Source organism: Triplophysa rosa, linkage group LG1 (assembly GCF_024868665.1).
Source record: "Triplophysa rosa linkage group LG1, Trosa_1v2, whole genome shotgun sequence".
NCBI classification, from domain to species: domain Eukaryota; kingdom Metazoa; phylum Chordata; class Actinopteri; order Cypriniformes; family Nemacheilidae; genus Triplophysa; species Triplophysa rosa.
In genome coordinates, this window is record NC_079890.1 from 17532739 (window position 1) to 17551913 (window position 19175).

The 19175-nt window shown below is 38.2% G+C and overlaps 1 protein-coding gene across 1 annotated transcript in view; it reads right to left on the reverse strand.

Annotated features, from left to right (window-relative positions):
* igdcc4 (immunoglobulin superfamily, DCC subclass, member 4) overlaps positions 1–19175 on the reverse strand; it is a 97064-nt gene that overhangs the window by 50048 nt on the left and 27841 nt on the right. The window contains exon 2 of the mRNA XM_057341861.1: positions 1129–1437. Coding sequence (XP_057197844.1) covers positions 1129–1437 — 309 coding nt within the window. The remainder of the gene's footprint in view (positions 1–1128; positions 1438–19175) is intronic.

A 19175-nucleotide genomic window follows, 5' to 3' on the forward strand; every position in this document is an offset into this window, starting at 1 on the left:
AACTGTTCCAACTGTTCTGTTTTTTTTCTGTCAGTATATTCATAAATGTTTCTTGTGGATTTCTGCATGTGTTTTTAATTTATCTTAATAACTAACTATTTTGCATAAGAACTGTGCTGGCAAAATATAAACATAAGCAACGCCAGTAAAGTCAGTGTTTATGTCTAATGCATATATTACAACAAGTGATCTCTTATTAAATAATTGCACATTTAAATGATTTCAATAGCCTATTATTATTTACTTTGCAAACTGCATGAGACTTTTTAGTAAAAAGCAACAACCTGTAAACCTTATTGCATACCTGAGTGACCCAAAATTGTTAATGAATTATAAATACATAACTTTACAGACATGCTGTCAGGAAATAATTAAATAACTGTTTCTCATAACTTGTCCCTAACTACATTATAAGTTATTTCTTATTATATATCTGATCAAAACTAGCATAAATAAACGTTATGGGGTAATTTGGCTATTAACATGCAACATTAATTTAACTCTGCTCAGATGAACGAAATGACTCGAAAAAAGATTCGTTCATTTTGCTGAACGAGATTCAAACATCCGAATCGCAAAAATGACTCGAACTTCCCATCACTAGTATGCTTTAACTTTCAGTTAAATGCACACCTATGAAGGTGTTCCAGGTCTGCTGACCGCATTTCAGTTCCATATCATTTCGCCAAGTTTAAACAACAGAAAGGTTATAGTGTAGCCTACAGGCCATTACCGCACACAGCACTGCTCTTGATCTGACGTTTAAAATGTCAAACTTTACTGTTAATGGAAGCGTGTGAAGTTTAGTTTCAATAAACAAAGCATTTCAAAAACAATATAGAAATACATATACAGAAATTGAATGAATAAAATAACTGAGCCTACATTGTTCGTTTCCTCTTCCTGCTGATGATAGAAATACGAGGAATAAATAGCCTAATTTATTATCACCGGCTTTTCTGTCACATTACTGCAAACACGCGGTCTATCGCTCTCACACGCACGACGCATAAGACTATAGGATGCAAAATATCGCCTGCTTATCGTTATCGTAAAATTCCAGAGAATGTCAAGAAATATTTTTTTTGCCAATTTCGCATACTCCTAGCCACATATGTTTATACTCACTAGCGAGATGGAGGCTGATAGTCCGGCTGGTCAAGGCTCCAGTCGAGCTGGTACTGAGGCAGCTGTATCCGCCCTCTACACCCACCGGAGCCTGGCCATCTGTGGTGGTGGGCAAGATGAGCAGGGAGCCATTGGCTAAAGGTCGGATGGTCTGAGCCTCGGAGAGCACCACGCCATCCCGCAGCCAGGTCACGTTGAGTGGTGGATCAGTGGCCCCCAGGTGGCAGTCCAGCAGCAGAGGGCGGTCAGGCTCCAGAACCACATGGACAGGACCGGCACCACAGCTCAGCTCTACTGACAGGGGCTTCTCTAATTATCCAGTGAGGGAACGGTTAGGGACAGAAAGAGAGACAGATATGAGACTGGCTGAGCTAATGTTAAAAAAAACTTGGTGGTAAGGCACCATCAGTCCTCTTGACTATTAATTTAACAACACAAATTTACAAAGTACATTTAATTTCAACAAAGCAAATCTTTCAGCAATGTAAAGCAATCAGGAAAAAGAAAATTTGCAACACTCAAGATCCTACAGAACAGAGCTATGTACGTTGTTAGTCATGTCAAGCAAGAGGCAATAATTTGATAACAACCATGCTAATCAGCCAGCCATAACACTATTTCAGCATCCCCTACACACACACACGCACACACGTCTGGTTTATTATCTCCGTGGGGACATTCCATAGGCGTAATGTTTTTTATACTGTACAAACTGTATATTCTATCCCCTAACCCAACCCCTAAACCTAAAGATCATAGAAAACTTTGCATTTTTAGATTTTAAAAAAATTATTGTTCTGTACAATTTAAAAGCTTTTTTGCCCATGGGGACCTCAATTTTGGTCCCCACGGTGACACGAGTCCCCATGTGTTGGTGTGCATTCACGTTTAGGTCCCCACCGGGATATAAAAACATGAACACACACACACACACATATATATACACAAACATTAAGACCACACACATTGAGCGCACATTGGTCTTCTACATTTTCGTGCTGCAGTAAGCTTCCAATTAATTACACTAATGGGAAATGGAACTATTTCCCAGATTGAAGTGGAAGCTTACCCTCCGGCATCCCTGTGTGTGCGTGTGTGTGTGTGTGTGTGTGTGTGTGTGTGTGTGTGTGTGTGTGTGTGTCAGCAAGCAAGTGCAGCTTAGAAACAGGTAGCCAAGAAAAGGGGAAATGGAAAAACAACATTACTGGTCAGATGGATGAAAGCTGAGCATATACAGCAGGCCGACACTCCATACTATTGTATGACATCTATCTTTCTGCTCATTTGTTTATAAAATAATTTATATAACTGCATTGTTTTCTGCCACTAACAATGTAGAATGAATTAGCTTCGTACTGTACATACAGTACTGTATAGCATTTCTATTTCAATATCAAGTAAAGACTAAAATACAGAATTATCACAACAATAACAAACAAACCAATAAAACAAGGTGGTATTAAAATAAGGAAGAAAACATAAGAAACATAAATATAAAAATCATCTCAACTTTTGAATGTCATGGTCACAAGACAAGGCCACAACCAATGAGATTCAAAAGTTGAGATTCGTGGAGCCTGTGTGTGGCCATTTTGTCATTTTTACCCACAAATGCATACATTTACCTGTACAAGACATGTATTAACCACCTGTAGTCGTGTGGATTACTTATTTGGTGGATAAATAGCCCTTTCCAACTTAAAAAATGGGGCACTGTCTTGCCATTACAGCCAAGGAAGACCCAGGATTTGGAATACTGTATTATTACTTCAATGTGGCTGCAAACGACAAATGTATATAAAAATCTATAAATCCCAAAAAAGTCCACCTTCTGCTTACCAAGCAGAAAGCACACAGACTGACAGAGAGCGACTCATAATAAATTCAGCACAAGCAGAACGGCAGGGTCCCCACACACAATCACCTACCTCTGTTTGTAGGGTAAAATAAGGCCACTGAGCCTCTGGCCCAAAGAACCCCAGCACCATTCCAACTGAGACCTTATTAGAACAAATGTGTGTGTCTATGTGTAGATCTAAAAAAAATGTGAAGCAGCTGTCGGCTGTGAGAGATCTGTGTGCCACAACAACAGAGACACTGGCCTACTTTCACCGGTCATTACCAGTCAGGGATTGAATGTAGAATCAGTTCAATAGACAGTCACCTGAGCTCACCCCTTCACAGCACTCTAACGTCCATTTGCTGTCCGTCTTCCATTCAAACTTCAATTAAATCTCATTAAGTCATTAAGGGCATTTGCTGCTTTTTATCTGTGCATTTCCAGCCAACATTTTTTGGCGGTGCTTCTCAAGGCTTCGGATATCTTTGATGATCTTTAAATATATATTTTCCAAGTTTATACAAACGTCCAATCTGCAAGAAAGCACATATTCTGTATGTGGATCAAAGAGTGACAAAAAGTGTCCGTATTTATGCTTCATTGCCACGTAATTAAGGTAATTGCACAGAGTCTGAAATTTGCGTCCGAAAGTTTTGCACGTTAAAAAATAAATACGACCTCACGTTGTGTCAATCACATTGACACACTGCCTAAGATATTTTCATCCGTCATAAAAAAATCGGACCGTGTTCGATTTTATGCGTATTTCACAGCCGTAGCAAGCATTTTGAGAGGTGTTTTGACAATTCAGAGACACTGTACAAGCGAGTGCCAAAATCCAGGATGGCGTGTGTGGTGCATTCACTCTCGGAATAATCGGAAATATGAGTTTTAGAGGTAAAAATCTCACATGAACGCCCTCTGATGTCTCGTTTCCCATTGGGAAGTTGGGAAATAGTTTTGATACAAGATAAAACTAGTGCGGTAAAACTATACAGGATGTACTGTCAAGAACTTTTACCATATATGATTTTCCCCACACACGCAAGAATGAATCTGGTGTCTTCCATTTTTTCTGACAACAAAGCACCTGAACACATCCAGCTTGGAATCATGACTTCACAAGTGGGAACTGACGAATTTCCGAGAGCACGTGAAGGCAGCATGAGTTCACTTCGTCTCGCAGCACAAAGTACTGTATGAGAAAAAAAGTGCGGATTACAAAGACAGAATATAGAGAGAGTGTGTGGCAGATGATTGCGGAACAGCTTGATAACAGGATAGTATGTACTGATTTTGTAGCCACTGTGCCAAAAGCAAGAAGACCATACTTCAACATTTAAGATCCAGGAGACCCACGATGTTCCCGGGGGCTGTTCACGGTCTCCGTCTGTCCATTCGCAATTGCGTTCACTGGAGTAACTGAAATAGGCTACTGGAGTCACGGGAGAAATAACAAAACGGATGGATGGCGGTAGATGGGTGTGAAAAATGGGAGACTCCAGGCGAAAACGGGCCTAGCCTACCTAGGTACTGTCAATAGAGAGAAGCAAGGGATGAAAGAGATAAGGAAAGAGGCAGAGCGAACTCAGGGTCAGGCTGTATTGTTTTGCGAATTTTTCCCAACGGATTCACTAACACGCATCGGACTCAGTGTGCAAGGTTTCTGTGCATGACAAATTTTTGGGATGATGAATACGAAAAAATGTATACGAAAATTTCGGACTGTATGTGCAAAGACCTTCAGATAAAAGATTAAAAATACAAGGAGTATTCATTGTTCCGGCTCTTTCTCCTCTGAGCCCTGAATAAATTCTACCTCACCACAGTTACCAAAAAGAACAAATGCTTCAAAGTAAATGATTGAAGTGTGTATCATTAAAATGAACACACACACACCAACTTTCAGAGATCCTGCCGAGTTTGTGAAATGCAATGTTTATGGATTTGTGGCTTACAGAAGGGCGATTTCTCAGCCCGTTGGACCCCTGCTGCTACAGGCTAACTCTTGAGACCAATCCTGTGGGAAATCTCATGGCATGGCAGAGATCCAATCAAATCATCCCAGTTACTGTGCCTTTGCAAATGAAGAGATAACGCTGAACCGAGATGACAGAGCTGGACAACAATGAATAAAGTTTTTTTTTATTTGCCATGCACTGATTTTCCACTGTGTTTTTCCCTGCTGATACAAAATCTGTACTAGCCCAAAGCATCTGCCAAAGCAACATACCAAAAGTCCCATTAACCACTGCAGAGGAAACCAGCACCACCAGCACACACAGCGCAAACCAAATAAACCTAGTCTTTCACAATGTTCACACACAAGTACATTATCACCTCTGCCATGTGTGGTTGTGAATTTGTTCATCATGGGTAGCACCGAACATTTATTCTGAACTGTACTCTGTCTGGTGAAAGTAGCATAGCGGTGCACTGTGTGCCTCATTAAAGACATGAAACACTTGTGACTTAACAAATACTTTACACCACATGGCACACTGTGATTATGTAACATACGGTACTACATCAGAGAGCGACACATTTGTCATCACTTTAGGACCAAATTATGATCGCATAAAAAACTCTCAAAAACATTTTGCATCAAAGCTGTACACTTTATAGAGAAGCTTTGGCGGACGCTAAATTATTCAGCATGTAAAGTACAGTACATCAAACAAAAGTAACTTTTCTCGACTTTGCTCAGCATTCAGATGCTCATTTCCAAACTAAAGCCTGTTTGAATTCTTGATTACAAACTAAAAGAATGTATTAAAAAGTACTTTAAGAAAAGTTTATCAACCCTTTGATGCATTTTATTACATTTTAATGTTAAACTTTAGTACTTCAAAATAGAAGTAGACATAAAAAATAATCAAATAAAAATGTATTAATAAAAAAATGTAAGAATATTTTTAATCCTTGAAGGGCAATTGTAGATATTCCAAAGATTAATTTTATTTCAAATTTGTGTTGTCATAAATGAAAAACATGTATGGAGGACTAAACCTGCAAAAATTATAAATAAATAAATGTATAAATAAATAAATAAATATATAAACGAATAAATGTAATAATATGAAAATAAATAAAGGAATGAATGGTTTGATAAAACAAAATAATTCGTTTTAGCTATTATTGATCTTAGCTTTAACTTTTCTTTTCATTTTTTAAATTGATTTATTATTTTTTGTGTCCATTTTTAAATTATTCTTTATTATTATTTTTTTTAATTTTTAGATTATTTTATTTATCATTTCCTTTTATTTTTATATTTATTTATATCGCATGTATTTATTTCCACTTTTATTTATTTATTCTTGAATTTATTCTTACTTTTCTGTGTCTTGTATGATAATTAGATGGGTTGGTCTTGCCTACTATTGGTTCAGCATAGATTGAAGCGTTTGATTGATTACTCTTGACTTGTTTTGGACTAACGTCACGTCACTCACTGATCGTTTGCTTTGTGTATAACGTTAAGTAACTATGGCGGGCGCACAATTAGCTAGAGAGTTACAGCAATTAGCCAATGAAGTCGATAACCATGCATCAAATGACTATGTGTCATTCAGATTAGATGCATTTATTGATGATTTCTTACAGATTGACTGCGAGATAAATGACAAAGTTCTTCCTCAGTTGTTAGCCTCTTTGCAACACATTCAAAGTCTGTGCGAGTCAGAGGGTGCTATGGTGGTGTTACAGTTCAACTGGTGAAAATCATAAAGCACAAAATGTAATAAGGTTTAACTACACAGATGATCTTGTAAACCGAAGTCGCAAGCTAACGCTTTGTCAAAGTGATAGTTATAAGCAGCCTTTCGGTTAGAAAAAGCGTAAAGATTTAATGTAACATGATGTAACAATGTAAATGAATTGAGACATAGTGAACTTAAGTCACAAGTTAACACGGTAGTAATGAGCATCGTTCTTTCACTACAGGGGCCATTTAATGGAAACCATTCCTTCTAAAAAGACGTGGTTACTAAACGGTACTCGTAAACTTTACTACATTTCATAAGAGATAAATAACACAGAGGTCACAAGTTAACACGGGCATCTTCCCTTGATTCATCCAGCTGCATATTGTTGTGTGACATCTTGATATTATTGCAAAGATCCGCAGTAACTAGCCTTGCAAAATAGCTTAGTGTGATTGTTACCATTGTGACATGCTGCCTCGCTTTATTGTATGGGTACGAATCCCGTGTCAAATCGCTTTATTTATTTTTTCACCTCGCTTCAGCCGTTACGGGCGATAATACCAATAATTTGCAATCTTAGCAAGAATGTCAAAATCATGTAACAAGAATGTCTGTGTTTATTAGACATCTTAATATTAAGTCGTCTTGTGCTTTCAGAATCGACGAATCTGCTGAGGTCGTTCATGCACCTCTTTGGCGGAGGACCTGTAACCGGAACTTGGTCACCACCTTAGCACCCCCTGACTCGCACAGATTTTGAAGAACTTTGTCATTTATCTCGCCGTCAATCTGTAATAAATCATCAATAAGTGCACCTAATCTAAATGACACATAGTCATTGATGCATGGTTATCGACTTCATTGGCTAAATGCTGTAACTCTCTAGCTAATTGTGCGCCCGCCATAGTTACTTAACGTTATACACGAAGCAAACGATCAGTGAGTGACGTGACGTTAGTCCAAAACAAGTCAAGAGTAATCGATCAAATGCTTCAATCTACGCTGAACCAATAGTAGGCAAGACCAACCCATCTAATTATCATACAAGACACAGAAAAGTAAGAATAAATTCAAGAATAAAGTAGAAATAAATACATGCGATAATAAATAAATATAAAAATAAATAAACGTATAAATAAATAAATGTAAAAAATAAAAGGAAATGATAAATAAAATAATCTAAAAAATAATAATAATAATAAATAATTAAAAAATGGACACAAAAAATAATAAATCAATTTAAAAAATGTTAAAAAAAGGTAAGCTAATATCAATAATAGCTAAAATGAATTATTTGTTTTATCAAACCATTCATTCCTTTATTTATTTTCATATTATTACATTTATTCGTTTATATATTTATTTATTTCTACATTTATTTATTTATAATTTTTGCATGTTTAGTCCTCCATAAACATGCAAATTAAGAGTTCTAACAAAGTGGCATTTTAAGAAAAGGTTTGACAGTAAACTCATCTCTTGACCTTTTAAAGTTATTTCTTAGTTGATAAACCAGCACTTCATCACTCAAAATCTACAATAGTGCGGCAAACCTATGTGTTACTCATTCATCTGACAAAATCTAATGAACCACAAGTAACCTCTGAATACATGGACAAGGTTGGAATGATTCTGGAGACCCTGACAGAAAGGGGCCTCACCAACTGGACCTCACTGTGGACCTGGGTCAACTGTCGGACAGTGTGAGGTCGAAGATGAATAAATTCAGGGGGCTCAAAATCAAAGAAAGGGTGCGCCCTTGGGTCTACTAGACTATTTTGTAAAAAGATACAGTTTTAAAGGGGTCATATGACACGGCCAAAATTAATATTATCGTTTGTTTTGACGTAATGCAGTGTGTATACACGATTTAAGGTTAAAAAACGCTGTATTTTCCACATACCGTGCATGTTTGTATCTCCTCTTTGCCCCGCCTCTCGAAACTCTCAGATTTTTTACAAAGCTCATCACTCTGAAAAGCGAGGTGTGCTATGATTGGCCAGTTAACCAAAGAATACTGCAAGCGTGTAATGGAAATGTAACGCCTCTTACCATATTTGGAACATCAGGTTCCAAAGCAATTGTACTGACAGGTATGCCCACCTTACTTGCGTATACATTTGGGCGGTCTTGGTCAAATCATACCACGAACTGACGTAGATTTGTGGGGGTGTGGTTACACGAGGTGTTTCAGGCAGGTCTGGACGAACGCTTTAATTTTTGCAATTTTACTAATACATGCATGGGCAACTTATAACACACCAAAGACACAGAAAAACAAGTATTCGCGCCATATGACCCCTTTAAGAAATGATAAACAATTGACTTGCTTGTTTAAAAAGGATGTACAGTATGATGGTAACACTCACACTCAAACGTATGCAACGCTGACTGTTATGACAATAAACAATTTCAATGTTGTAATGTTATGCCATATGGGACCGGGGGCACTGAGCATGTATTAACGGTGCCAGTGGGGCTATAACAGCCTTAGACAACGGGTTGGCTCGTATGGTTGCGTTGATTTTGGATTTTGGTAATGTGTTGTAATGTTATGCCATACGGGACCGGGGGCACTGAGCACGCATTAACGGTGTGGGTAGTCGTGGCCTAATGGTAAGAGAGTCGGACTCATGACCAGAAGGTTGCCGGTTTGATTCTCAGGGTAACGATTGTGATGCCCTTGAGCTGCAGTGATAGCTGCCCACTGCTCCGGGTATATGTGTGTTCACGACTTGCAGTGCGTGAGTCACTGGACGGGTTAAATGCAGAGGTCGCCATTGCTGGCAAATAGGTCACTTTCAGAGGACAGGTCCAGTGGAGGATAATCAAGAACTGGCCAGTGGTGCGGAAAGAAGCCAATGGCTGTGGTTGAGGCGGATGGACACAGCATGGGCTGCCAGATGACCTTGTAACAATGCGACACACACCCAGGTCTGATCAACCTGCGGTGGGTCTCCCTTGGCTGAGGGTCGCATTGATGGGAACCATACAAAGGGCATTATCAGCAGCACCTCACCAAAAGGCATCTTTCACCCAGGATAATGGATGTGATGAAAGTGGGACACACAACTCATGAGATGTCTCTCTGATAATAGCAAGGAAAGGTAAATATGCTATGTATTTCTATAATCATTTATCCCCCAAACACAGAGGATGCCTACCTGACGAACCCAGCAAAACCTCAGACCTCTATTCATATTCTTGACTGCTTCCCACTGTCATGCATAAGGCGTGGGAAATGTCCTTGCCATGAACCGGTGAAAGAACCCAATTGCAGGCAGCGTTCAGGGGTAACAAAAAGGGTATTTATTAACAAGAACCATGAAACAAGGACCCACGATGGGGTATAACAGCACAACAGGATAATAACAGGACGTAGACTAACTAACACTAAACTGAGATAAACAACACTAGACATAAACTAAACTGAACAGAAGGGACAGGTGCGGGGCATGAACTAATTAACAAGCAATAACGAGGGATTCAAGAGGGCGGGGACAAAGACAGGACCGGAGAGAGAGTATGGAAGGCCGAAAGGGCCAAAATGTCTCTCTCCACACAAAACCTAAGGCTTTGTCATGACTCTGCCACAAGACCAAGAATAAACATGACATGATGCGGCAGAATCATGACGGTCCTATTGGGAAATTTAACTGTGCTGAAATAGTGGGATTATAACAATCGAATTGTTATATAAGCGAATCTTATAACCTCTTCCTTATTATCTGACACTGAATCTAAATAGTTAATTTTGCATCATTAACAAAACTAAAAATATACAAAGATAAACTTTCATAATTCATAAACAACCAAATAAACTGCAAAAAATATCAAGAAAGTTTCAACATCCTGTTGAAACATCGTGCCGATACTGTCCATCCTATCAGAGGACAGACTACAGCAGTTTACACACACTTTCTAAGCACTAAATCGGTTCTCAAAATGATTCTGGTTGCCAAACCTACCAAAAACTGGCTGGGAAGTTAACACAGAACAAGGTGGACGAAGGTGGAACTGTGTATGACCATGCGTTTGTACCGGCTGGATGTGTGACACATGCACTGCACAAGCACTAATGACGTTTGGGAGGACAGGGACAGATGGTCTGATTGATAGCCCAGTGCAACAAACAACAAACCATTTAAATTCACATGGCAAGATGTCTGTGTGAGTGCATTTGTATCATATGAGAGAGAGAGAGAGAGAGAGAGAGAGAGAGAGAGAGAGAGAGAGAGAGAGAGAGAGAGAGAGAGAGAGAGAGAGAGAGAGAGGAGTGAATAGTATGACAAGAGAATGAATAGTAAAACATGACCACCGAAGGAAATACACTATCAGTTTATTCTCACAACTGAATACAGTACAAAACCAGAACGCAAGAGACCAGCGCCAGGTGGTATGTGAGCTACAACCCCTGAGACTTCACCATTGATTCTTTGCCAATATCAGATGGCCAAACATACTTCACAATTGTCCAAATATTTGCAGTAATGAGACCTTTATTGTAATCTGTCTTGGGAGCTTATCATATCTAATCATCATATTTAACTAGTTGTTTTAGAAAAAAAACAATCATGATGAAAAGCATTAAACATCAAAAGAACAATGCAGAAAAAACAACCAGTCAACAATATTAAAAAAATAAAATGTGAAGTAAAGAATGTCATATAATGACATGTCAGCTAAAACTAAATTTGATCCCTCAATTTAAATATTTCACTCTCTTCACATGCACTTTTCTCCACTTTTACCACTACATGCACATCCTACCAACATTTCAAGCTTTGGCATGGTGTGCAAGTCCATATTTGTAAGACTCGCTAATTTGCAATCCCAAACATACATTTTGTCATATTTGGTTAATGAATCATTGCTTGCACAATTTATGAGATTATGAACAGAGGTCTTCTAAGCCTTGTCCATAATATTTCCTAGTGCATATTTTATAACTATAAAGCACTTTTCGCATTAAAGCCACAATATGGAAGAATTTTGTTATGAAATATCCAAAAATCCCTTGCAGAGTGTGATATATTTCATGCAGTTGTGTACTTACATTATCCCAAATGTTCCCAAGAATGTGGAAATCCAGAGAAATTCCTATTTAAAATAATGGCCCGTCCATTGTCTACCTTGTATTTGTCGCATATCAGTGACTTAATATCCGGTGCTCCGCACTACCCTCAGTTTCCGGTTGTAGAAACTACGGCAACACGCAAATGCGGAAGTGGTTATACAGCATCTGGGACGCAGCATCTGTTGTTCTGTTATTATGGATCACGATTACGCTTTGGCGAGTAAAGGAAACCCCAAAAAGTGTAAACGTAGACCAAATGAGGCAAGCAGGCTTATGGACAAATGAAGAAATAAAACCAGAATTAATATCGACGTGGCGTTTTCTAAATGGAGAGAGCTTCGTGACCAACTTGGACTCGACAGAGACTCCGCTCTCGCATGTGTTTTAATAGACAGGTAAGCACATTTTTTTTATTGTACAAGAAATACTCATGTACAGATTATTTGAATAGTTATGAATGCAGTTACCCTATGAAATACAGCATATGTCGCCCCACAATATGTAGCCAATAACGTTACTTGTAAATGCTGTGGGTTCGTTCAAATTTACTTTTTAAATGACGACTGTATGACTGTTAAACACGTAAAACTGTGTAGCATTACGCTACCAAATCAATTTGACAAAGTCCAATATCAGACGCGGGCTAATGTAGCATTACATTCCACATTTCTTGCAAACTAATTCATTACGAATAACATAAAATAAAATTCATTCATTACCTCGTCCGTGAACATGATGGGCTATCTCCATACGCCTCTGGATGGTGAAAACGACATGTCCCATAATTCCACTCTCCTACATAACGTCATTTAGCTTCACCTTTTGTTGTTGTTTCGAAAGTGCGCCATCTAGCGGTCCAAATATTCCATATTGTGGCTTTAATAAGGATTATCTCAAATGTTATTTAAATAATGTGACAGTTGGATTTTCATCACAGTACTTGCTTTTATCCACTCATCCAAATCTCTGATTGCAAAACATCATTCAGAAATAATGTCTGATTACCTAAAGTAACCACTAAACCATGACCACTCAGATAAAATTAAACATCAGCTCCGAAAGACAGGCTTCACAGTATACTATTGTTAAACCTTATTCCTTAGACAATAATGGCTTCACTGACCCCTGATAGCACACATACATGTGGTTGACGTCTGCATTTACATCTGCAAGACATCTACAATACATAGTTTGCTCATCTGCAATACGTCTCAGAGATGTCTGCTGTCAGACGTCATATAGACATCTAGAAGATGTCTGTAAGATGTTTATGATTTAGAATGGATGTAAAGCTGCTCTTTCTAAGATGTTTAGCAGATGCTTTTACGCAGCAGATCTCCAGATCTTTAGCAGACGTATTACAGACGTTCAGACGTCTCCGAGACGTATTGCAGATGAACAAATGCAGATGTAAATGCAAACATCAAATAGATGTAAGCCAGATGGATTGTGCTATCTGGGACAGTTCATGGTAACTGAATATTCATCCAATCAAACCCTTTATAACCAGACCACTATGTAAGTGTACAATACTTTCCCATGCAAGCAATTATGTGTAGTGTCATTATGTAGTATATCACTGTATTAAACTTAGCTTTATTTTAATTTAAAACTACAATCCGCAATAATTTTGGGGTAAAAATAATTAGAAATTAATAATTAAATAAATACATAGACAGATCAGTGTTCAAAATTGTTGTCTTATCTTACCTTGATTCAAGGTGGTACGCTTATAATAATGATTTATAATTTGCACTGTCGGGTCGCCCCATGCAGGAAATTTGAATTTGGGGTAGTACCTCTTTGCGTCATTACATCATGTCCTTAAACACAAAGGGGAGGAACCAGCAAGTTTATCATGTGTGTGGGGATGGCGCTGCAGCGGTACTGCTGCGGGTGACAGAGTTTTGTATGGAGTTATTCTGCGGACTATATTAAAAAGGAATTGCAAACTGCATTTGCAAATGCGTTTTCTATTTGTCGTGTCAAAATTGTGACATAATTCAAACGCAAATGCAAACCGTTTGCATTTGCATTTACGCGAACGTACAATGTCTGCCAAATTTCAAAAGGAAAAGCAAAGTCTATTTGCAAATGAATGACCTGTGTCTTACGAGTTACGACCCTGCCAAATTTAAACCGCAATAGCAATTCCCCATATGCCATTTCACTTCCTCTGGCGTCGCGTATTAAGCCTGCCAAAACTCAAATGAAATCGCAAATCCCTTTGCATTTGCGTTTCCTCTGACTTGTACAGAAACCTGTCAATCAATGGCGGGGGTGGGCTTATTCAATGGGGCGTGTTTGTATCGGGAAGTGAGTGACGTCATTCACCGTCGCAGTGGTGGCAGTCAGTCCAACACTAAGGTGACACCGTCAGGGCGACACCGGTTGTGGCTAAAAGGGATCAGCTACAGCTAAAAGCCAAAATAACAATAATGGAACACACGAGGATCAGATGCAAGTTTCATATAGAGAAAATCTTTACAATGAATCACAATTGTGGTACTTAACAAGTATAATTTACAGAAGTTCAACGGGCTCGATAAACAGATGAACACAAACAGTGGTCTGGTGATCTCAATGAGCTACCAATAAAAGTCATATTGAAGCCGTGTGGATTCATCATAATTACTTGAATTTCTCAGGTTGGTGCATCACCTGATGGGCTCATTTACTGCACATGTTGTTGAAAGGCTGTTCGGAAATTAAATTTTAAATACAGCAACAACTCCATCCAGTAATTTGTAGATGACAGCTACTTCTGTGTCCAGCAAACTCACTAAAACACTGGAGCACACGTTTGTCTTTGTCTCACTATGTTATGATACACAAATAAAGAGATGTAGAATTCACATACTCTTGTAATTTATTATTAACTTGTTATATGCATAATGAACAACAATGATAATGCAGGATGCTGTTTATTCATACAAAGTGAACATGTTTTGTTGTGGTTTACAACACGTATTAATCATGATGCAAAATACGGTCACAGTGTTGTTAAGAAATGTCATGTCCTCGGAGTACTGTGAAAACGAATATCATAAACAAACATGTGTAGAGGAATGTTGCAGAAGGTGATGATTATCCATCCTGCACCGAAGTTTCACATGCTAAGTGATGCCGCTCTGAGCCCAGACTTCCAGCGCGAGTTATTTCCAAACAAAAAAACTGAAAACTGCACTGTTTACAATGCCGATTGTGAGTGCAGTTGTAACTTCACGCCTAATGTGTTTAGCTGTATCACATGTATGTATCTACTTAAGTTCCAGTCGACGGTGAATGACGTCACTTCCCGATACAAACACACCCCGTTGAATAAGCCCACCCCCGCCTTTGATTGACAGGTTTCTGTACAAGTCAGAGGAAACGCAAATGCAAAGGGATTTGCGATTTCATTTGAGTTTTGGCAGGCTTAATACGCGACGCCAGAGGAAGTGAAATGGCATATGGGGAATTGCTATTGCGGTTTAAATTTGGCAGGGTTGTAACTCGTAAGACACAGGTCATTCATTTGCAAATAGACTTTGCTTTTCCTTTTGAAATTTGGCAGACATTGTACGTTCGCGTAAATGCAAATGCAAACGGTTTGCAATTGCGTTTGAATTATGTCACAATTTTGACACGAACAAATAGAAAACGTATTTGCAAATGCAGTTTGCAATTCCTTTTTAATATAGTCCGCAGAATAACTCCATAGTTTTGTTCATTCTTATAAAAGTAGCTTAAAATCATCATCATCTAGATGGCTGTGTTTAAAAGCGATCACCTGGGGAATGTCATGTAAACATCTCAATTTCTTAAGTTCTGACGCTGATTACATCTGGGGAATCGCTTGTTGTTAATAACAAAGTAACCTCGCGCTCAGGAGAGCTAAAGTGACAGCTTCGTCCTAAAGCAAAAGCTGATTTTGACAGGGATTTTGAGAGTTGGCTCCGACATCTGAAAGGATTGCATTAACATGTAAGACATCACTATTGTGATTTATTTAGTAAATTCTTTGTTTCATTTAGTCAGAAAAAAAGCGACAGATATGGAATGTGTTCAGATGACATGTTTCAGATATATTACTTGTAGGATGTAAGCTAGGCGGTATTTTCCATGTTAATTAGAGTTTTTGTCTACATCAGGCATGAAGCGATAACCAACGGTGCAATTGATTCTATATTAGTGATGTTTTAAACGTTTCACGTTGTATCCGGTCATCAGAGGTGGGTAGTAACGCGCTACATTTACTTCGTTACATTTACTTAAGTAACATTTTGGAAAATATGTACTTTTTAAGTCAAATTAAAAGTGTGTACTTTTACTCTTACTTGAGTAAATTTCTAATAGAAAATCTGTACTTTTACTTCGTTACATAACTTACATTGCGCGACGTTTCTTCGTTCCTTCATTTTAAAATATGCTTTTTAAAACGCGTTGTTTATTTCAAGGTTGTCGTCTCTTTTTACGGGCATTCCCGAGTGATCGATTCTTTTGAGTCGATTCTTTTGAAAGCATTAATTGAACAATGGGCAAAACCATTTGAATAGGCTAATGAATCAGTTCAAATGATTTGTTCAGTTCGCAGCACGATCTGAATCATCTGAAGCAGGATTACTCACTCCTCGTAGCGCGAAACTTAAGAACACGCAGAACACAAAGAGCGTTGGATGAAGTGGATATTAATCTATATCTATACAATCAAAACTGCAAATGTGTCATATTGTTTGCCAGCAATGATAAATGCCCGCCATATGCGCGCACCCGCGCGACCTGTTCGTCAGACACAGCAACATGCGCGTTACCTGTCAGACACAGAGACGTGGGCTTGCAGAAATATACATTTGAAGAACAGAAGGAAGAAAACTTGTTGATGGGCGTGTGGTTCACTGTTTACTGTTTGTTTACAAGTAAGAGCGTTTCACAACACACACGTGACACAACACGAGAAAACATGAGCTTTGTTCAAAAATGTGTATTTCATTTAAGAGAGCACTGCAGATGTTCTAGATCATCTTAGGAAATGCTCTGAGTTTAGTTCATGCTTTAGTTTGACATGGTCTATTATTCTAAATAAGTTGTGTAAACTACATTGACATCAGGACTAGATGAAATTTACAGAAATGCTCGTCTCTTCTGTGTTTGTCTATTCTTTAGTCTCTCTAGTATATTACAAAGATATCTGCTTATGATCATTAAAAATATTGATTAAAATGTAATATTAAAATATTGGCGTTAATATTAATTTTATGTAGTAGGCCTATATAATCAGATACAAAGTAACTAAGTAACTAGCTACTTGAGTAGTTTTTTCTTTGCATACTTTTTTACTTTTACTCAAGTAGTTTTTAAAATAGTGACTTTTACTTTTACTTGAGTAACAATTTCTCTAGTTACTTGTACTTTTACTTGAGTAAAGATTTTGGCTACTCTACCCACCTCTGCCGGTCATCTGTTACGTTGATGTACAAATGCGCTGGCGCAACTCTGATGCAGTGAGCAGCAGTCAGTAAGCACAGAGCTCGGATTCATCAGTGCAGTGCAGCAGTGCCAAAGCACAACCCACGTAAAGAAAAAAAACTCTGCATATAACTGCAATGTTATGTTTCAAATTGAGATGGCAACAAAGAGGCCAAACTTCCGGACTGCAGCTTTTACATCATCAAAAACTACAAAATGACCTCTTCAATCTGAGTGCAGACTTAAAAGTCCTGAAAGGAACAGTCCGGTCCTAATGAGCTACAGTGCGGTATTCAAAAATCCAACATAAAACATCTTTTGATGACAACACAAAACTGAAACTTTACAAAGGGTGGCGATTGATGTTTCTACTATTGAGGCGACTAGTTCCACAGAACTTACAGGCGGGGTGTCTGATTTCTCTTAGCCGTTGTTGATGTTCAAATTACCAAAACGTACACACCCCTACCCCCATCTTTCTCTTTCGTCAGTGCTCGGCTCGGCTAATATCCGTACTGTGCATTGTGCACCTTGCTGCTGATTGGCTACAAGGTTGTTTTGGTACTCGGCCCGACTCAGTTGTCTAATTCGGAAATCGGTTAGCCCGCCTTTAATGATGTAATGAGTGCCACTCGGGCAAGATCTGGCAAAAGATCTCAAATCTTGTTCTTCAAATGAAAGATGCGCCAAGTTGCTTGCTGAGCGAAAGTGAGAGGATGGTGTGGAAGCACTCTAGAAGAAAAGCAAATGATCTAGAAAACCGCTGTTGACTGAATATCACCCAAAGTATTGCCTTTAAAAAAAGTATAGAGGCCGGCTGCAAAATGCATGAAACTGAGATACAGTAGATCAACATATCAACGGTGTATGGGATTTGAGTGCGAGAGTTATATCTTTAAACATATGCCTAGAGAGAAAGCAATGGTATAGGGAAACGATTTACTTTATCGTAGTAAATGTGGCATACTCAAGGTTGGCATAATCCAATGACATTGTTGTTCACTTGAAAAGAATAAAGCAGTTTCACAGATCATGCATGAGCAGTATGCTATATAAAGAAACATTCCATTTCAAAGAGGTGAGAAGTAAAAACAAATATGTCAAGTATTTTTTGGTTTGTGGTAGGTCAGGAAATGCTTTTTGAGTTTGTCTACTCGTCTTATTTATACACCTGTCCCAGTTTTCTACATCCGCACTAACACAGTTTTATTCTGGCATTTTGAATGGGAGCACAGAGAAGGATTTGCATCTGAGCACAGCATGTACTTGTTGCTGTTATGAATAGATTGTGCATTCAAATCACAACATGGAAAACAAAGCACTTTAGGTCAGCTGTGAAAAAATGAAAATGCATTCAAATACTGTATAATTTAGCTTTCCTACTCAATGTTTAACAATACATTTTAAAGGTGTAAAAAAAACGTCTGGACTGGGTGGGTCACATTTAAAATCTCCATATCTTTCAAATGGAGTGGCGAGGTTATTCTTGTAAGCAATAAATACAAAGGGCAAAAAGGGTCATCAAATTTGCATCCGTGATACACTAGTACTCTATATATATATATACTGTATAGATAAAAAATCCAGTCACAATTCAGAACAACTTTAAAGGTGCTGTGTGTACTTTTTTGGAGGATCTATTGACAGAAATGCAATATAACATACACAGAGGTCGGTAGTAACGCGCTACATTTACTTCGTTACATTTACTTAAGTAACATTTTGGAAAATATGTACTTTTTAAGTCAAATTAAAAGTGTGTACTTTTACTCTTACTTGAGTAAATTTCTAATAGAAAATCTGTACTTTTACTTCGTTACATAACTTACATTGCGTGACGTTCTTTCGTTCCTTCATTTTAAAGTATGCTTTTTAAAACGCGTTGTTTATTTCAAGGTTGTCGTCTCTTTTTACGGGCATTCCCGAATGATCGATTCTTTTGAGTTGATTCTTTTGAAAGCATTAATTGAACAAT